This window comes from Oryctolagus cuniculus, chromosome 9, assembly GCF_964237555.1.
Source record: "Oryctolagus cuniculus chromosome 9, mOryCun1.1, whole genome shotgun sequence".
In the NCBI taxonomy this organism is placed as follows: Eukaryota; Metazoa; Chordata; class Mammalia; order Lagomorpha; family Leporidae; genus Oryctolagus; species Oryctolagus cuniculus.
Window position 1 is genome coordinate 61,183,836 of NC_091440.1, and position 21,023 is coordinate 61,204,858.

The 21,023-nt window shown below is 47.8% G+C and overlaps 2 protein-coding genes and 1 long non-coding RNA gene across 10 annotated transcripts in view; all 3 read left to right on the forward strand.

The window, feature by feature from the left end:
• Positions 1-3,965: 3,965 nt before the first annotated feature.
• On the forward strand, positions 3,966-5,572 carry LOC138843639 (uncharacterized). Its single transcript, XM_070048329.1, has 3 exons — positions 3,966-4,629; positions 4,776-5,448; positions 5,519-5,572. The coding sequence occupies exons 2-3, from the start codon at positions 4,888-4,890 to the stop codon at positions 5,570-5,572; spliced, it is 615 nt and encodes a 204-aa protein (XP_069904430.1). The 5' UTR covers positions 3,966-4,629; positions 4,776-4,887.
• Positions 5,518-21,023, forward strand: part of DGKH (diacylglycerol kinase eta) — a 234,059-nt gene continuing 218,553 nt past the window's right edge. For 5 of the 8 annotated variants that reach the window (XR_011378780.1, XM_051850644.2, XM_017343497.3 and 2 more), the window contains exons 1-2: positions 5,519-5,883; positions 12,763-12,966. Coding sequence is in view for 7 of the 8 variants with exons in the window: in XM_051850644.2 (XP_051706604.2) it covers positions 5,824-5,883; positions 12,763-12,966 (264 nt within the window). In the remaining variant the exon portion in view is untranslated. Of the gene's footprint in view, positions 5,884-11,756; positions 11,859-12,010; positions 12,131-12,762; positions 12,967-21,023 lie in introns of those variants that run through there. The other 3 variants (XM_002712967.5, XM_051850642.2, XM_017343496.3) reach the window with 3 other exon arrangements.
• Positions 15,533-19,228, forward strand: LOC138843790 (uncharacterized). The gene is made up of 2 exons (XR_011378784.1): positions 15,533-16,476; positions 16,984-19,228. It is a non-coding gene; the product is annotated as an uncharacterized lncRNA (long non-coding RNA).

Here is a 21,023-nt window from a genome sequence, read left to right on the forward strand (position 1 = left end):
AGGCGTTCTCATGAGAGGGTCGGTTACTGAAGCCAAGTTCAGCCTAGCTTTCCTGTCTGCTTCCTGACTCACCATACGATCATTCCTCTTCATCTGCTCCACTAGTGAAGGGGCCACTGATCCCAAACTACAGACCTCCAAACTGTAAGCCCAAGACAACTCTCTCCTTCTCCAAAAGCTCCTCTAACGTATTTTCATTAAAATAAAAAAGCATCCAACAGGCACCCCCCCCCCCAAAAGGTCTGCCTGGGATGGTGGGATGTTACAAAGTGAGGACTCAATGCTGACATTTTAGTGAGATTGCGTTCCCCATGGATTATAGTCCATGTTTTCCAGGGTCTGTATCAGAGGGAAGGCATAGCCTTCTATGCATATCATCTGTGCCAGAGTGTCCTCTGGTTGCCCAGAAACATGACTACCGAAACTTACTGAGACACACCGTTGTGGTGGACTGTTCCACAGGTGGCTGCACAAGTATATATATTCCTACATGTTCTTCTCATGATATTCCTGATACTTCTATCTTGATAGACATGGTTAATGCAATTGCAAAGTGAATTAGGTAATTGGATGACAGATTTGAGAAAATTATCTAAGACCAGCGCAGAGATTCACAAAGGTAGGAAATATTAAAGAACATTTAAGATATGAAAGATAAACTGAGAAAACCCAGCCCATACATAATAAAAGTTCAGAAGTCTGAAATTAAGAAAAATACATGAAGTAGGGGCAGGAGAAAGTAATTTTTGCATACATGAGGGCTACACATTTTTTCAGAACTAAAGGACTTGGGTCCTTGGGTTAAAATCCTTACAAATTTCTGAAAAAAATATATTGTAAAACAAAAATCACCCAGACCCACAGGACTAATGCACACATCAACTGAAAAGAGAAAATATCAGTTATTAGAGGAAGAAAGGGATAAAATAGTAACAACGAGACTGACTGAAGACATCTGATCACCAGCAGTAGATGACAAATGGTAATGGAACAGTGGCTTCAGATGTTGGTGTCCGTAACTGTCAACTTAGAATTCCATAGCTGATGACATGATGACTTAAGACGGTAAGGGAAAACTGAATGAGAGTGGTAATAAGAAAGGAAATTTTACTCACAGACCTTTGGGAAAAGGACTATTAAAGAACGTGCTTCATTAACACAGAAATTGAGCCTAAAAGAATTGGATACAAAAAGCAAACAGTAGGAAAAATAGTGGGAAAATGTTTTAGTATAATTAGTTAATAACTATGAAAGTAGCAAAAATGATGACTAATTTAGTTGAGAATTTTTAACAAATGATAATTAATAGTAAAAGATAACAAGGCATAGTTTATAAGAAAGGAACTTAAGGGTTAATGTTTTTATTTAATATTATCTCATAGGAGAAGATAGATGTTGATTAACTTTGGATGTTACCTATAAGTGTGAATATTTTAAGGGTCACCAGTAAGAATTGAAATATAAGTATAACTATATTTTTATATTATTGTTTAATATTTATTTATTTGAAAGTTACAGAGAGAGTGAGAGAAACAGAGAGATTGAAAAAAGCAGAGAGAGAGAGAGAGAGAGAGAGAGAGAGAGATTTTTTTTTAGCTTTTATTTAATGAATATAAATTTCCAAAGTACGGCTTATGGATTACAATGGCTTCCCCCCCATAACATCCCTCCCACCCGCAACCCTCCCCTCTCCCACTCCCTCTCCCCTTCCATTCACATCAAGATTCATTTTCGATTCTCTTTATATACAGAAGATCAGTTTAGCATACATTAAGTAAAGATTTCAACAGTTTGCTCCCACACAGAAACATAAAGTGAAAAATAATAGATGATTTTTCAAATGATGATGAAATCAGATCAGACCTATTGTCATGTTTAATCCCAGTGAGAGTCAAGTTGGGAATTGATAATTTCTTCTTTTTCTTTCTTTTTTTTTTTTTACAGAAGATCAATTTAGTATACATTAAGTAAAGCTTTCAACAGTTTGCACCCCCATAGAAACACAAAGTGAAATATACTGTTTGAGTACTCGTTATAGCATTAAGTCTCAATGTACAGCACATTAAGGACAGAGATCCCACATGAGGAGTAAGTGCACAGTGACTCCTGTTCTTGACTTTACAAATTGACACTCTTGTTTATGGCCTCAGTAATCTCCCCATGCTCCAGTCATGAGTTTCCAAGACTATGGAAGCCCCTTGAGTTCTCCGACTCTTATCTTGTTTAGACAAGGTCATAGTCAAAGTGGAGGTTCTCTCCTCCCTTCAGAGAAAGGTACCTCCTTCTTTGAAGACCTGTTCTTTCCACTGGGATCTCACAGAGATCTTTCATTTAGGTTTTTTTTTTTTTTTTTTTTTTTTTTTTGCTAGAGTGTCTTGGCTTTCCATGCCTGAAATACTCTCATGGGCTTTTCAGCCAGATCCGAATGCCTTTAGGGCTGATTCTGAGGCCAGAGTGCTGTTTAGGACATCCGCCATTCTATGAGTCTGCTGAGTATCTCGCTTCCCATGTTGGATCACTCTCCCCTTTATTTATTCTATCGGTTAGTATTAGCAGGTACTAGACTTGTTTATGTGATCCCTTTGACTCTTAGTCCTTTCATTATGATCAATTGTGAACTGAAATTGATCACTTGGACTAGTGAGATGGCATTGGTACATGCCACCTTGATGGGATTGAATTGGAGTCCCCTGGTATGTTTCTAATTCTACCATTTGGGGCAAGTCAGCCTGAGCATGTCCCAAATTGTACATCGAGAGAGAGAGAGAGAGATCTTTGATCTGCTTGTTCATTCCGCAGATGGCCACAATGGCTGGGGCTGAGCCAGGCTGAAGTCAGGTGCCAAGAATTTCATCTGGGTCTCCCATGTGGGTGGCAGGGACCCAAGTATTTAGGCCATCTTCTGCTACCTTTTCCAGACTGTTAGCAGGGATCTGGGCTGGAAGTGGAGCAGTCAGGACTTGAACCAGAGCCCATATGGGATGCTGGAGTCACAGGCAGTGGCTTTACCCGCTGTGCCCTAATGCCTACCCCAGAGGTATAACCTTCAATTCAGTGGATGTGTTTAGAAAAAAGAATCAACTTTAAAAATTCATTATATTTAATCATTAGATTATAAGACAAAAGGGAGGGGGGCAAAGACAAGGGAAAAGAAATTTAAATAAATGCAAAACGAGAGGCAGGTAATAAGTCCAAAAATAGTGATCATAATATTACAGCTAATTTTCACTAAAATATGGTTTTTAAACTTTTGTTTTATTTGAAAGGCAGAGAGATATACACAGAGAGACAGAAAGACAAAAGAGAGAGCTTTTCCATCCACTGGTTCACTCCTCAAATGCCCACAATGATTATGGCAGGACCAGACCAAATGATTTCATGGATCTTGTTGGTCCATGGGCTGGACGTTCCCCACCCCTGCCTAAGGGATGAAACAGCAATGTGGACTGAGAGAGCCACTGCTCAACAACCTGGCCCCCTTAAGCCCGGCACAGTCCCATGGGAAATAAGCATTCTATGTAGGAAGGCAGGGAGAAGACTTTCTTATTCCAACATTTTACCCAAATTAATACACACACACAACACACACACACGAGATTGAAAACCGATTAAAATCGATTACAAAATGGGTCAGTTATATCAACACTCAACTTGTTATTTATAGGGTGTACTTAAAACACATGACTCAGGATGTTTGAAAATAAAGGGATCAAGAGATATACTGGGAAATCACTTGCAAAATAGGATTTAAGGTGACAAGACCATGGAGGTGCTGAGTGCATTTGGACGGCCATCATGCTACAACAGTGAGTGGCCTCTACACCACAGAAATCTGTATTTTGTGGTTCTGGAAGCTGGGAAGACCAAGGCTCTAGCGATCTGGCACCTGGCACACAGATCACCTTCTGCCTTGAACGTCACAGAAGGGCTGAGGAGTCTGTCTCGGGCCTCTTGTATAAGGGCTTACAGGGGAAAGACCGCCTCAGTTTTCTATTTGACAGGGCTGACTGTGGTCACTATAGGAGAGCTGACAGGGTGGAGGCAAGAGCAGCTTAGAAGCAGCAAGACTAACGAGGAAAGTCAAAGTTTCAGGGGCTCAAAACAAGGAACTCAAAACCAGGCACTAGGGAGGGAACAATGCGGGCACGGGTGAGTGGGGAGGGAGGGGAGGGCAGGGGAGACAAAAGGAGGGGCCTGGATAATTTTCAGGTTTCTTCTTTGAGCGGCTCAGTGAGCCGCGGTGACATTCACTGTGAATGAGGCCACAGAGAAAACCCAGTTGTCAGGAAATTTAACTTCCGGTTCAGTTAGGTCTAGTTTAAGGCCTATGGAACTCCTGGACTGGGATGTCTGCTTAGCTGGCTTTCCCGAACTGGAGACCCGGGACAGGGGATTGACATGTGCGTTACCAGCTCGTGGTAGGACGCTTTAGTCTAGCGAGGGGAGAGCCTGGGCAGGCCACTCACTGGGCCCATGCCGCCTTGGAAAGACGCCAAGGGCAGATTAGGGTGGAGGAGGGGTACCCCAACCTCTAAGAGGCGGGCAGGAGAGAAATGACCGGACACCCTGGAGACCGACGGAAGCAGGGACAAATGCTGCAGCCAGGTGGAGGAAGGTGAGGCTTACCAGGTAGGTAACTTCCACAGCCACCAGGCGGGCTAACAGGCTCAGAAGTCCCTCTGCGGGGCTCTGAAGTGTGAGGTGGGCGGGGGCAGGGCAGCCTGGGTCAGGTCAGGTTTCCCGATTTTCCGTGTGCGTTTTTAAACTGTGCGTAGGCCCTGGGTGTGACTATGAGCCGTGAGACACTGCCCGCAGAGGGGACCGCCTGAGTTCAGCCAGCCTCCCGCGGGTTGGAACCAGACCCCAGCCGTCTCCGACGCCACGAAGATGGCCCGAAAGGCTGATTTTCCAAAGGGCCGGCCAGGCGAGTGGGCACTTGCCCCGCGGTGGCTCCCGAGCCGCGTCCTTCCCACGACACCGTCCAGCCCTACACAGGAGTTAAAGCAGCAGTCGGCCGAGCGGCGCCTCTCGCGCAGACCGAAACCCAGCGGCAAATCTTCCTCCACGTCTGAGAGCCAGCCCAGCCCGGAGCAGCGCCTTCCCGCGCGTGGGCGCGCCAGCACCTCCCTGGCTCTGCCGCGAAGCGGGTTCCTGTCCCGTGTGGTTTCGTTCAAGCCCGGGCGCCTAGCGGGCAACCAGCGTGTGCGCCTAGGCGGCGAGACGCGGAGAGGGGCGCAGGGGGACGTCTCCCGGGACTCGCGGCCACCTCGCCGGCGCGGCGGGCGCCTAGCCCGCCCGGAGGCCGTTCCTCGCCAGCCGCCCGCCGGAGTACCGGCGACCACCCCGCGGCCGCTTTCGGTTGCGCGCCTTATAAGGCCTGACAGGGGGGTCACGTGCGTCCCCGGGCCGCCCGCCGGGAGGAGGGGGCGGCGGGAGGAGGGGCGGGAAGCGGGGAGGAAAAGGGGAGGGAGTCGGGGGCGGGGGAAGGAGCGAGGGGCGGATTCTGTGGCCGTGGGAGGCGGCGGCGGGGAGCGGACCGTTCGTAGCCGCGCAAGGGGAGCGGGACCGCTGAGGAGAAGGAGGCGGCGGCGGCGGCGGCGGAGGAGGAGGAGGAAGGGACCGGCGCGGGGGCGGGAGAGCCCGGCGCGGCGGAAGCGGGAGACGGCGGGAGGGCCGGCGGCTGGCCCGGGCGGGAGCCAGGGCGGCGGCGGCGGCGGCGGCGGCGGCGGCGGCGGCCGAGAGGGACCGCGGCGAGGGAAGCGCATCCAGCGGCGGCGGCCCGGGTCCGTGCGTCCCGGCGGCCGGCGGGCGCGGGCCGGCGCGATGGAGCAGCAGCACGTGCGCCCCGCGCCTGGCACCCGCAGCCCAGCCTGGGAGGAACCGGTGGGTACCGCGCCCGCGCCCACCCCCCTCCCGTTGCTCCTCTGCTCCCCCCCGCCCGGGCCGGGTTCCGTTCAGGAAATGGCCCGGGATGAGGTCCCCAGCTGCTTCCCAGCCGGAGCAGCGCTTCCTTCGCCGCCGGGGCTCCTCCTCGCGCGCCACCCGGAGCGCCTTTGTCCGGCCGGCCGGGGCTCTCCCCGAGGGGCCGCTGGCGGAGCGCCGGCGACAGTTCTCGGAGGACCGTTTCGGTGCTCCCTCGACTTTTCAACTTTGCGCTTGATTTGGGAGCGTGCGGTGTAGGCGAGGGTGGGGTGGAGGGGGTAACGGCGAAACTCGGGCTGCGCGGTCGGCGTGCGGGGCTCGGCAGACCATGGCCTTGGGTCACCTGGACGCAGGTGCCCAAGGACCGCGGCTCGGGGCGCTGAGCGTGGCGCGAAGCCGGGAACCACGCCTCCGACCCTTGGGGGCCGCTAAAATCTCGGGCTTCTGGCGGGGTCGAGGGGCTTTGCCCCGGTGCAGCTAGCGGGACGCTAACTTCGCTTTTCGCCCGGGATTTCGCAGCACAAGCAGCGCGGAGGTTGTGTAACTGCCGGGGCCGAGGGTTTTGTGTGCGTGTGTGTGTGTGTGTGTGTGTGTCTCGGCGCGCCGATAAGGACGACACCGGGGCGGGGCAGGGGGCTTTGGATTTGTTCCCTCCAACTCCACCAACTTCTTCCTTCCGACTCCAGCAGGCAGAGCCGCCTCACATCCTTCCCGGGATCCCACCCCGGAACGCCCTGGCCACTCGGACCTCTGCAATCGCGTGTGGGCTGGCTGCCTTTTCCCTGGCCGTCCGCACCCTGCCTCGATTTTTGTTACTATTCCTTGCTTGTCATTCTGAACTAGTATGAAAAGCCCTGTCCGAAATTACTGGCCTCACCAGTGCCCGGGTCAGCGTGTTTAGATGCTGTTTTCCCAGGGGTTCCGTGAGCCTGCTCTAGCCGGCCCTCTTCCCCTTGGGAGCAACTAGGTCAGGTGCCCCGGTTGATTCTCTTTTTCTTGGCTAATGCGTGCAATCGCAGCTCTTTTGCCCGCGGTGCGTTTCTCTGCTGCCTGTTCCCCGACCTTTCAGGAGCGTCCTTCCACAGTGATCCATCTGCATCCGCAGCTGTCTTTGCTTTTGTGCATTTGAACATGTTGTTAGGTTGCCCATCTGCTCCTGATTCTTCCATTGTGGTTATCGCTGGGGATTAACTTATTCTGAACATTAAAAATGCAATCCAGTTTTGAAGAGTAAGTCAAAGGTGGCTGAGAACTAAATCCAGTGACCAGTCTTAAAGTGTGCGTTGTACGGTCCCTGCTGAACTTGGATACTCTGAACCAACACCAATCACGGTGGGAAATACCCATGTATTTTCCTTTAGGTTACTGATGCCAGAAACTATTTAGTGCCTAGAAAATTCGAGAAAAAAAATTTTTCCCTTTACCTCTCAAAAGTGACAAAAATGAAAATGCTGAATGATTTTGCGCAGAAAATATTCAGTACCAGTCTCACCACGGGAGCTTTTAAAGACTAGAGCCCTGACCGAAAGGTGTGAGTGAACTGTGATATTTCATCTAGACTGTGGAGCTCTACAAAAATTAGGTTTATTTTCTTTAAACACTAAAGACCTTTCTGTTTACTCAGCAGATATTTTTATCCTGCACCTGTCACATTCTGGGACTGTTGGACCACAGTTAACAACACACACAAATCCTGTCCTCAGAAAGCTTGCATTTTTAACTTAACAGACTGTCTTTGTTGGACATCTGTTAATGGTTTACATTCAGAGATCTCAGGTATGTGACATAAAAATGCTCCCTCTGACGAGTGTTTTTATTCAGAACCTGATCGTCATACATGTATGACCACATTTAAGACCTATTTAAGAATTAGGAAAGGACATTCTCAATGTAGTTGTTAAAAAAAGACAAGTTCTTCAGATTACTGAAAAGTGACACTAGAAAAAAAAGGAGAGCTGCTTTTTCCAAGGGGGGAAAAGTGTTTAGATGTTAAATATTTCAGGTATTTCGGGGCAAAGATAGTGGAGGGAGGAGCATGAGCTTAACTTAAAGAAGTTTTGTGAAAACACAAAATCCATCAAAACCAGCGGTTCTTAACTTTTCTCTGGGAGACAGATCCTTTTAAGAAGCTGATCAAAGCTGTGGACTGTCTCTGCTTCAAAAATGCATCCATGTGATGTGGAGTCAGGTGCCACAGCGTAAGTCCTGAGACACACATGTTGTTAGGTGCTCTTTATCAATGTGTGAACATCCTACAGCCTACTTAGACTAAGGGGGCTATGATGTCACTAGCCCATGTAAACCATCATGGTACATGTGGTCTGTCGTTGATGGAAACATCATGTAGTGTGTGCTTGTATGTATTAATATATACTGTGTGTGTGTATGCATTTTACTATCATTTCAAGAGAGTCAGTTTTCCTGAAGACCAATCTCTGGACCCCCCAATGACCTCAGATTAAGAACACCTACTGTCATCTGGTCTTCATTACAAAGTCGGCTTTTTGAAGTTAAATATAGGCAACATAATACTTCACTATAAAATATGCCCATTTATGTTTATGAAAAGGAGTATTCAGTTTTGAATAAACTGTTAATATTACAGATCCTGTTGCATTGTCCTTTATGGCATAGAATAGCTTATGTGTAAGGATTCGCTCTCATTTTTTGGTGGATCTTACACCCGATGACACGATTCTGCATGCGTGGAACTGTTGAGACAGGAGAGCAAACACAACCTCGGGAATTGATGCGAATAGGGAAGAGAGTATTTTGTCTAAAATGCATCCATGTCAGCAGCTGAGAGGCAGTTATGGGACTTCATGACATTCTTTGTGTTTGGAGATGAAACAAAGCTATTAAGTGGGAGCATTTGAATAAATTATTAGTTTTATCGTTACTGTCACTAGGGCACTGGGCCTAAAAAGATGATAAATGTTAGCGTTTAAGTTTCAGTGTAGTCTCTTTAATTCTAGCTTTGGAATGTAATCACAGCTCCATGGAAATATAAGCATTACCTAAATTTCTAATTAATTTAAAAATATTTTGGTGCAGGGCATGGGTATATAGGAAGATCTTTCCATCGAGTGACGCTTACTCATAGATAATACTTTGGATGAGGGGGTGTGTGAACAGTTAAAAGAGTTCTAGCAAAAACTTGGAAAATGTATTTACTCAGTGCTTTTTAGTGAAGGCATGCTAGAGTTCAATTCAGTTTTCTTTTATTTCCAAATGATCTTATACTTACTTAGTCTCTAACAAACTATCTAGGAGTAAGGGAAAATTAGGAAGGAAAGATCAAAGGAGAAAGGGCCAGGATATAAATGTGAGGTTATATGTTTATGCATTATGTCTAGATGATGAAAGATTTTTGTCTAGAGTGCAAGGATGGCTGTACGTATGTGTAGGTGATACCATAATTAGCTTCAAAATCTTTGTCGTTTTGGTAACAGTGAAGGAAGTGTTAATAAGACAAAGTTTTGAATGTTAAGGTCTGACTATGTAACAAACAGTGTATTATGGAAATAGTACTAACATTTTCATGAAAGCAGCCTCCTAAGGCCTCCTACTTGTTCAGCGGGCAGTGCTCTTTGATTGCATGGTTCCTCCTCCATGAGGAATGTGAGTCAATGTGACTGTTTCTAAAGTGCCTACTTGAGTTCTCTGGGATAGAAAATGTAGCATTTCTATGTGTATGGCATAATATATAGTGAAAATCTGGAGAACATGTGTGATTTAAAGGTTGGCAAATGGATATTAAAGCTGTCTTGAGTAGTGATCGGTAAGAATATATATAATTCAAAATACACCCTCCCCTCCCATGGTAGATAATACTAATACTCAGAGTTGAGGTCAGCATGAAATTTGGCCGTGACATGCAACTTTATTACAGTGTCTCTCTCTCTCTCTCTCTCTTTCTCTCCCTTCCCCGTGTGTGTGTGTGTGTGTGTGTGTGTGTGTGTGTAATGGGGCAGCAGAAAACCTAATTTGGGGGTAGCAGCACTATTTCCCTTTCCTTCTGAATGCAGTGTCTACGTGGCTTCTGTCAAAGTTTTTGATAGTGTGTTTCTGATATGTTCCAAGCAGGTGTTAAAGTGTCAATAACTAAAGAAATATGTAAGATGCATCTTAGAAATTATTTGAAAATCTGAAAATGCCAAGCATGGAAAAAGATCAAAGAACTCTTATCAAATAAGGTCATACACCACGTATTCAAAATTGGTTTCAATTGCCACTTTCAACCACATTAAAATAGTTGAAAGTATTGAGATCTTGACATGGTTACCCTGTTTTGAAGGAAAGTGAAGTACATTAAAAGTATACAGTGTGCATATGGGATATTCATTCTAGAAACTGATAATTTACAGGTAAGACGTGAGGAAGCTAGTGGGTCAGGCACCCTTTTTTAGGAATTCCTTCAAACAGTCTCTCCTCTGAAGAGAAGAGGATTTTCATGAGTGGCCTTTTGTGGGAAGGGAGGTGACATCCAGTGACTTCATTGGGAGTTTGGTTTGTGCTGGGAAGTTGTAGAACAGCAGTCATTTGTTCAGCCGGAACTGGCTTTGACTGCTTCCCTTACAAAGTTACAACCAAGTGTTAGCCGGCATTCTGGGAGTCAGGAAGAACAGAACTGGCTGGGAGGTTTAACCTCCATAAGTAACAGAATACTTCTACTGGGAGGTGTTCGTTGCCCTGCATTTGGATGTGCAACTGATCTAAAGTATCTTTAAGCAGTCAGGGTTTGAACCAAGGAGTGGGAAATTTAGTTCTGTACACAGTAGGCCCCAGGCGCGGGTGGATTCTGGAGAATGTCACTGTGAGTGGAAAGTGCGGGATCGCTGACACACTGACTAACGTTGCAAGGTATGGGAACGCAAATACAGCGGCACAATAGGAATCATGGTTTTGACACAGGCTCTGGTTTGTGGTTTTGGGCCTCAGTTTCTTTACATTAAAAGAGATGCTTAAACTAAGCCTGTTCTTTCAGAAAAACCCCATTTAACACATGTCCTTGTCTACACAGTCAAATCATTGGATTTGTTGGTGGCCAAATAGCTAGGTGGGGATGAAGGCCACTAATTTTTAGTAATTTTTCTCTTCCATGAATTCCCAATAGTATCTCTGTAGATACAGAATTGCATATTTATAAAAGCCATAAGGGCTCTTAAGGTTCATGTCGCTTAACTCCCTTCTTTCCTGGGGATGACAGCTGAGGCTGGAGGAGTCGCCTCCAGGTTCATAGTACATGGTGGGCATCTCCTGTCTTTGCAGATGTAAACAGCACCTTTTACAACTTTTTGAATTTAATCCACAACTTGATGCACAGTATTGGGATTGCATTCTGTGTCATAAAACCTCTGAAAATGCCAGCCGTAACACAGAAATCCAGTTATGGTTCTCTAAGATTGCACTTCAACGTAGAATGTCAGCTTGGAGAAACCTTAAAGGTCATTTCAGTTGACTTTAAGGTCAGCTGAAAAAAGACGAAAAGGAAAGGGGCGGCGGGGTGGCTGACCAGGACATAGACGAATAGACGTGCTGAAGCGGTGGAATGTTTTATGCAGGCGGAGACCCCACAGTCTGGGAGGCACTTTCGGGCTCTGTTTAAAAACACAGCTAACACCAGCTGGGAGCTCTCTTGAGATGACACAAGGACTCCGTCATGTTAGCATCTTCTCCCCCGAGTCCTCCCACACCTTGCAAGGGTTCGTCGGCGTTGAGCTTGCACAGCCCACAGCGAGGCCGCTCTCCCCAGGGCCCGCTGAACCAGCTCGCTTGGCGCGAGGCGGAGAGCAGGGGCTGCAGCCGGCCGACGCAGTTTCCTCCTCTCCGGGCCGGGGTAGGGAGTGGCTCTCCCGGGACTTGGAGTGTTGCTGGTGCCCCCGGCACTGGTGTTCGCAGGTTTCCAGCGCCGGGTTTCCCTGCAGGCGGTGTCGGTAAGCGCTGCAGCTTAGACCCTGCCTTTGCACGCCGTCGTCTCGGGCGGCGTGCGCTCTTCTTTCTGCGCTGCCTCCACGCCCTTCCCAGATTCCTCTTAGCCAAAGGGGATCGCTCTTTCTGAACGAAAAGTTCTCAGAGCCGAGCTGAGCCTCCCGGAAAAGCGCTCCTCTCTTCCGTGTGCGCCGGGTGGGGGTGGGCCCCAAATCAGACAACGCGGTCGCACGCGCGGAAAGGACTCGAGCCCCGCGCGCGCGCGCCGGCGGGCGAGGTATGGTCCCCGGAGTGGGGCTGGGGTCGTGAGGCAAACAGAGCGGCGCGCGTCCAGCTCGGAGGCCGAGGGGACTTCTATTCAGCTGGAACCCTGCGACGAGGCCCAAGTGTCTAGGGGGAGATTCGAGTCCAGGGGGTGGCGGGCTGCACCCAAGGGAGTCGGGGTGGGGGAAGCCCCAGGTTCCCTTCCTTCCTTCCCTAGGGGCTCTTCTGGCCCCCGCTGCCAAGACGCGTGGGAGGATCAGCGGCAGCGGGACCAGCTGTCCCTGCCGTATCCTCGGAATCCCGGACCCTGGAGATTGGGAGGGACATGGCCCAGACCCCTGTCCACGCCACCCTCTCCCACCGTGCTGGCAGGACTCCGAGTCACGGACCCCAGGACACCCAAGGCTGGCTGCGCAGGGAGTCCAGGTGGCCTCCTGGGTCCACTATGGGAACCGGGCGGAGGAGCCCGGCTGGCCCCTGCCAGTGGGGGAGTCTGGTTCCCGGCGACCACTCCCCCGCGGGGGCACCCAGGGGCGCAGAAGATGGCGGCGACTGGGCGCGGGGTTCAGGGCCCCGCTCGGGCCGAGCGAGTCCACCAGCTGACCGCTGCCGCCGCCCTCGCCGGGCGGTGCTGTGTCCCCGCAGGAGTTGCAGAGGATGGCCGGGGCCGGCGGCCAGCACCACCCTCCGGGCGCCGCGGGAGGAGCAGCCGCCGCGGCCAGCGCCGCGGTCACCCCGGCCGCTGCGTCGGCGGCGCCGGGAGAGGACTCGTCCGACAGCGAAGCGGAGCAGGAAGGACCTCAGAAACTGATTCGCAAAGTGTCCACTTCGGGGCAGCTCCGCACCAAGGTGAGGCGGGGCAGGCGGGCGGGGAGGCGGAGAGAGGGCGCCCGGCGTGGGGTGCGCCGGGGGCGACCCGGCAAGCGTGGGGAGTGGGGCGGAGTCGGGGCGGGCCCCAGGCGGGGCCAGGGCTCTGGGTCGCTGCGCGGAGGAGGGGATCCCCGGGGTGGACAGGGTGGGCTCCGGGGGCTGGGCTTGCAGAGGCGGAGCGTGGGAAAAAGCTGGGGCGCGTCGCGAGTTCCCACTCAGGGAGCTGGAGTTTGTTTTCTTCGCTCGCGGCCGTGCAGGGTTGGGTAGGGTGCGCGCGAGCAGGCCGAGCAGCCGAAGCCTCGGGGCCGCCGCTGCCTGCCCTTCCCTGGCTGGCTGGCCCCTCGGAGGCTGAGTGGGTGTTGACACCGCCGGGCTGGCCCGAGCCTCTGCCTCCTGCGGCGGGCGGTGAACGGGGCTTGCCGCGGAAGCGCGTCCTGCTCGGCGCAAGTTCCCGCGAAGTGTGGAGCGCAGATTTTGCTCATACTCCCACGATTTTTTTTTTTAATAACGAAAAGTGGCCTCTTTTATATTAGGCGGCAATGAGCATGTGGTGTTGCTCTGGTTTGTGAAGCTAGTGCTGTCAGCCTGCTTGGTCTCCAGGTTGAGTTTTAATTTGATGATGGCCGTGTATGAAACAAATGCTTATGAATGTTAAATGCTTTTTTTAAAAAAACATATTCTGTTTTGCATCATGGTTAAAAAGGCTTCACAGCGAGTCTGTTATTAGTGGGAGACTTTTAAGGAGGAATTTGAAAGGGAACCAATAAAGTCATTGGGTTTGGGACCTCTTTTACAAATCAATGTAGAATTCATTCTACACTTGTTTTAGGAGACTGTTTCCTGTGGTCCATGGACTCCTACGGAGATGGCATTTTTATTATATGTGTGGATGGGTGTTTGCGGTAGCCTCCTTCCTTACTTTCTCAGATGATTGTGTGGGGTAGACACAGGTGACTGTTAACCAAGTACACCTACCAAGGAGTCAGTCTGTTGTATTTAAGGGAACATCTTGTAACTTTTTTTAATAGTCACATTTTTAGCATTTGTAATAAAGTAAGAATGTGGCGATCAGGCCTAAGCAAGATGAGGACTTCCTAATAGCATTTTTATCACTTGAAATCTTAGTTTAAAAAATTTATTTATTTTTAATATATATTTACTTGAAAGGCAGAGAGACATGCAGGCACAGATCTTCCATCTGCTGGTGCACTCCCCAAATTTCTGCAACAGCCATGCCTGGGCCATGTGCCTGAAACTCAGTCTGGATTTCCCATATGGGTGGCAGGGACCCAAGTATTTGATCCAGGGACAGCTGCCTTTCAGGGTGCACATTAGCAGGAAGCTGAGTTGGAAACAGAAGGGCCAGGACCCACACCACCTGCTTCAATACGGGATGCTAGGTTGCTGAAGCACCATCTTAACTGCTGTGCTGGGTTCCACCCCTGGAAATCTTATGTTTTTTTTAAAGGTTCATGAGACAGTGTTAATAATTGTTAAATTGGCAGGTTTTTATAAAATGGTATATGTTACATATCTGAAATTGTCGCAGTTCCATGCATGGGGCATATTCCTTTGCCCAGCACTAAAGATGCCTGCTTGTCACATCACAGTGCTGGGATTCAACACCCAGCCTTGGCTCCTGAATTCAACTTCCTGCTACTGTGGATCCTAGACGGCAGCAAGTGATGGCTTAAGTTGTTGGAGTGTTGCCACCCACATGGAAGACCTGAGTTGATTTCCCAGCTCCTGGCTTTGGCCTGGTCTAATCCAGGCCCTCTCAGGCATCTGGGGAGTGAACCAGCAGATGGGAGTCTTTTTTCTTTTTATCATCTCATTCTGAGTCTCTCAAATTAAAAAACAAACAAAAAAACACACTTGGAGCCTGCCCTGTGGCATAGGGAGTAAAGCCACTGCCTGTGGCACCAGCATTCCCTGCTGCCGCACTTCCCATCCAGCTCTGCTGTGGCCTGGGAAAGCAGTAGAAGATGGCCCAAGTGTTTGTGCTCCTGCACTTGCGTGGCAGACCTGGAAGAAGCTCTTGGGCTTCAGATGGGCCCTCTCTGGCTGTTGTGGCCATTTGGGTAGTGAACCAGCAGATGGAAGATTTTTGTCTCTGTGTCTGTCTCTCTCTCTCTCTGTCTGTAACTCTGCCTCTCAAATAAATAAATCTTTTTTTTTAAAAAATTCATTCATAATTATATCAACATTAACCAGTCGATTTATACTGCTCTGAATTGAAGTGAGGAAGTCAACAGATTTTTTGGGAGTGCCACTAAAATTTGTAGGCTTCATGAACTAAGTAAAGCTGGAGATTATACTCTTTAATTTTGATGTTGCCTGTGGTTTGGGCAAACCTTGTTTTTGGAGAAATTAATTTTAGAAATTAATTTAAAAATTTTTTAAGTTAAAATTTTAAAATTTCATTTACTTTGGCCGACACCGCGGTTCACTTGGCTAATCCTCTGCCTGTGGCGCCAGCACCCCAGGTTCTAGTCCCGGTCGGGGCGCCGATTCTGTCCTGGTTGCTCCTCTTCCAGTCTAGCTCTCTGCTGTGGCCTGGGAAGGCAGTGGAGGATGGCCCAAGTGCTTGGGCCCTGCACCTGTATGGGAGACCAGAAGGAAGCACCTGGCTCCTGGCGTTGGATCTGCACAGCGCTAGCCATGACAGCCATTTGGGGGGGTGAACCAATGGAAGGAAGACCTTTCTCTCTGTCTCTCTCTCTCACTGTCTAACTCTGCCTGTCAAAAAAAAATTCATTTAATTTAAAATTTAATTTAAAAATTATTTTAAAAACCAAATTTAAAAACAATTTTGATTTTTTTCTGTTTGCTATGATTAGAATTATTGATCATTAAATACAATATTGCTTAGATTTCAGAAGATATATTGAATATCAGGAATTCTGCATTTTATACTTGGTTCTGTGTGAAGGTGCATATAAGTTAGTGTATTAGCCAGTTGGTACAACGACAAATACCTGAGAGGGACCTTTTGAGAAGGAAGGTTTGTTCTGGCCCAGTTTTGGTGGTTCCCAGTCCAGGATCAGGTGGCTCCCTGGGTCTGGTGTCTGATGAGGTGGTGGATGGGGCAGGCATGGGGGGAGGATCGTATGGCAAGCCAGGAAGTGGACAAAGAGGGTAGGCCAGTCTCAGCATTGTAACCATACCCTCAGGAGAAGTGCTCTCTGAGTGCCAGCTCCTAATTACCTAAAGACCTCTCCCCAGGCCTACTGTCCAGACACCATAACTAGGTCAAGTCTAACACAAGGCTGGGGATGAAGCTGCCAGGGCATGGACCCTTGGGAGACACCCAAACTATTGCCCAAACCGTTAACATTCTCATATATAAACACCTGAGGTCAGGGCCAAAGGTTGTTGAGACCAGGGAGCCTCAACCTCCCTGCCCTCACCCCCCATTCTAAATGGTTCAGTTACACCTTAAACTTCATCAGTGACATCTGGTCAGGTATCCTGATTCTAAGGGAAGAGGTGTGGGGAGCAACTCGGACTATACTGTTACTGGAATTAAGACTTATTCTATGCATCTGCTCTCCCACAATATGGCGCTGGGAGAGAAGAAAACAGCTTCTGCACAGCTGCCTCCAGTTCAGCCAATAAACTGTAGGACTTGCTCCTGATTGGAGGAGAGCAGCGTACTCGGCGTGTGGGCAGCCGAGTTAGGATTGGCGGAGGAGGACTATAAAGGAGGAGAGAGACGGCATGCACCGGGAACATCTAAGGGGAACATCTAAGGGGAACATCTAAGGGAACACCTAAGGGAACACCTGTGCAGCCCCCGAGAGAGCCGGCCGGCGGTGTGCCGCTCCCCTGCGGAAGTGGGGAATGTGGCCAGGGGGAACTGCCCTTCCACGGAGGTGGAAGGGATAGTAGCCAACCCGGGAAGAACCAGCAGCAAACCCGGGGAGGGCCGAGCAGACAAAAGAACAGCGCAGGGTCCTGTGTCGTTCCTCCATGAAGACGGGGAGCGACAAAGAGGCAGTGGAGGGATTTACCGAGTGAGAACTGCTACGTTTAACTGCTAAATGCATTGCCTCCTGGTCTCCAATTACGATCCAGATAAAAATTCAGGACAGGATACTCATTTGATTCCCCTCCTTAGGTGTGTTAGTTGGGAAAGCGTGGGGGAGAGGTAAGCCCTAGGACTAGCTCAAAGCTCAGTCATTGTTAAGAAAGCATTAGCAGTTCTTGGCTCAAGCATCTTGAGTCTCCCAAGGATCACTAGGTTGGACAGGTTGCCATTACTAGTGAGGTCTTCCAACCTGATGGAGTAGCAGCCTAGGACAGTATGTGTTGCAGCCACGTACCTCTACACACATATCCACAGGCTTACCCTGGTGTATGCATGTATGCATATGCATGTAGATATGCATACAGACTCCAGCACAGTGAGTTGCATGTGGAGGAAAAAAATGTTTCTAAAATGAATGACTGTGTACATATATACATACTTACATATAATGCTTGACATATATGAATATTGTTCTGAAAACATAGGTAGTGCTAATCTTCGTTTCCTTTAAGATTCTTGGGATTACGATGTTGTTTGATAGCCAGTTTAGTTTGAGAGTGATAAAAGGCCACTGGTTTTTAATTTGACATGTTCTTTCTTGGGAGCACTGGTTAATGTTTTAAATAATTACAATGTAAAATGCAAAGGACGTTAAGTTAACTGTGGCCTTTGAAAAGTACCCAGATGTTTCTTGATTAAAAAAAGCAGCACATGTGTATGCTAAGACATTCAAACAGTAGATGCTGGGAGGGTATCCAATGAAGAGTCTCCTCCTCTCCCCCTACTCACAGCCTACACTTCTGTCTCCCTGTCAGACAGTCTCTGTTGATGTTTTCTTGGTGTGCCTCCAGACAGGTTCTGTGCACACACAAGCTGATGCGGGTTTTGCATTCAGACATGCTGTTGTAAAACTTTCACAGGTGTTGACTGAGAGTGAGACATTTTGAAACACCACTAACACAAACTCAAACTGTTGGGTTTTGAACATGAACATGAACATGAAGGAAGCTTTGTGAGTTTTCGCTGGACAGTGAATACTGGAACCTTTCATTTTGCAGGAATGCTAGGAAGAGTCTTGCTCAGGCTTGCAGGCTAGGTTTGTTCAATTGTCGTAAACCGAATGGTGTTAAACAAATAGCAGTCATTTGACTTTTCCACCATTGCGTCATCTCGGCTAAGATCTTGAAGCTTCATGTGTTAAAAATAGTCCTGATTAGGTTTCTTATGTTCTCATTTTTTTCTCATTTATATGTCTAATTATAGTTAATTTTGCATGGTCATAACTGAGTCTCTAAAACCTGCCTAAACCCCGGGAAGGATATTGAGACCTGTGCAACAGCATTATGTCTGGATCAAGACATCTCTGGAAGCCCAATAAGAAAGAGTAATGATTACATCCTTCCATTATTGTCTTGGTTCTAATTTAACCTGAAGGATGTATGAGAATAAATAAACTCCTCTACCTTTATGGTAAGGCAATATAAAAATACTGATTTATGTTTTTTTACTGCTTTATGAGATGCAATTTGTGCAATTAAAACCTTACTGTTCACCACAAACTAGGTAGAGTAGGCTAGGGAAGCCTTGCTCGGTGTTTTTTAACCCATAGGCAGGCAGCAGTGCATTAGTACTGGGTGCTGATGGTTCACATCCTGCATTTCAGACAGAACAAATCAGAAACTGTTACCTAAACCTTTTTAGTTGCCCTCCTAGGTGGATACACGGGAAGTGGGTACTGACCCACCTAGGACAAAGGATAGACACAGAGCTACAAGAGGGGGAAAGTGACACTGGCAGGCTTTTTGTTCAGAAGCTCAGCAAGCAGCAAGCAAGGGGAATGCTTACATTGTAATAGGTGATGAGCAGGAAGCCATCTCGAATACTATACTGATCAGCAGTTATCTAGGCCAGGAGTTGGCTAATTATTTTCTGTAAAGGGCCAGCCAGATAGTAAATATTTTCAGTCTCGTGGGCCACAACGTCCCTGTCAAAATGACACAGCCCTGAGAATGGTGGTGAGAGGCAGGGTGGCCGCGAGCGCTGTGGTCTTGGTCAGAGGGCATGAAGTCTCCGTCGGGGTGGATCCATTCTGGAACGTATTCTGGCGAACAGATAATTCTATCGTGAAGCTTGGAGACTGTAGTAATGTATTAAATATTTGGAAATTGTGGAGAGTGTCCATCTTGAATGCTCCCACCACACACACAAAAAGCATTTGAGGTGCTAAGTTTGTTGGTTTGCTTGGTTTAGTCATTAGTTTTGTATTTGTTGATTAATTCTATGTTAACAAGAAGAGAAAAAGTTACTTCACTCTGCTGTTGTGGTGGAAAGCAGCCACGGACAGTATTTAAGTGAATTATCAGTGTGGCTGTGTTCCAGTGAAACTATTTTAAGGACACTGAGATTTGAATTTCACATACTTTTCATGTGCTAAGGAATATTATGATTCTTTTAAACAATAATTTAAGCCTATAAAAGCCTGCCTAGCCTACTGATTATATGAACTCACGCAGCCAGACGGCAGACCTAGGCCCTGGGCACCGTCTGTGGGCTGTGGTTGGCTGACCTCTGCGCCGGCAGGCGGACGTTGGTACGGGCAGGTTGGCAAAGCACCCCAAAGCCGAGGGGCTGCTAAATAGGATCAGCATTTAAGGGACCAAATAAAGCTAGATTTCAATCCATTAAAACAAGATCTCATCTTTGTAGAACATTTTATTTTTAGCTTGGTTTGCGTCTTAGCTTCCATTTTAACGTGAACTAAATATAGACTGGAAACTCTGAGTCTTAGTACAGTAATATATGGTATAACAGCTTTCTTTCCATTCTCATTACAAGTTAAACATGCTATCCCATTATTAAAGATAAGAGGCATAATAAATAATTTACTAGGCCTTTGCCCATAACTTAAGATGCATTATTTGAAAGGGGCTAAGTTTAGAAAGCTTGCGCTGGGGTTTGCCGCTGTGGCCGGGAGGCGGGTGGCAGGCAAGGTCACATGGAAGCACTGTTGACAATGACTTGGGGCTCCTTTCAGTTTCCCGAGTACAGCATTTCACGTAGATTGGATTCCTTAGGCATTGCTGACTCAGGAAATGTGTTTGTAAGCAAAGGCTTTAATTAGAGTTTGTTTTCTATCTAAGAATAGACATTTGAAAAAGACTGTAACATGGTAGTACAGTACAGTTTCCAGGGGCCAATGTGTGTGGTTTTGTTGGGTATTGAGTGTTTGACTCTGTGCCTAGTTACTGGAAATACGTTTGTATTTTTGAGTTGGTTAACAGGCTTAATATGGTCAGTAATTACTATTGATGATAGATTTAATTTGGGATTAAGCGTTCATTGTTTCTGTTTTATGTGGTTGCTTAATTTTTTTTAAAAGAACATATACAGTATTTTTAAAAAAGATTTATTTATTTGAAAGTTGGAGTTACACAGAGAGAGAAGGAGAGGTAGAGGCTTGGGGGGGAGGGTCTTCCTTCTGTTGGTTCACTCCCCAACTGGCCGCAACGGCTGGTGCTGCGCCGATCCAAAGCCAGGAGCCAGGAGCTTCCTCTGGGTCTCCCACATGGGTGCAGGGGCCTAAGGACTTGGGCCATCTTCTACTGCTTTCCCAGGCCATAGCCGAGAGCTGGATCGGAAGTGGAGCAGCCGGGACTTGAGCCAGCGCTCATATCGATGCTGGCACTGCAGGCGGCGGCTTTACCCGCTGTGCCATAGTGCTGGCCCCTGGTTTTTTTCCTTTTTAATGAATATTAGTAATAATTCCTTCACTTTTGCTTTTTTACTTGTTTCTTATCTAAATGATTGACTTAATTGTATGTGGAGCTGAAATCTCTAAACTTTCCTCATTTTTAAACTGTTTTATTTGTATATTTTTATTTTAAAGACAGAGAGAACAAGAGAGACAGGGAGAGGGAGAGAGAAAGATCTTTCAACGAATCCTTACTTAAGGTATACTAAGCTGATCTTCTGTATATTAAGATAATCGAAAATGAATCTTGATGTG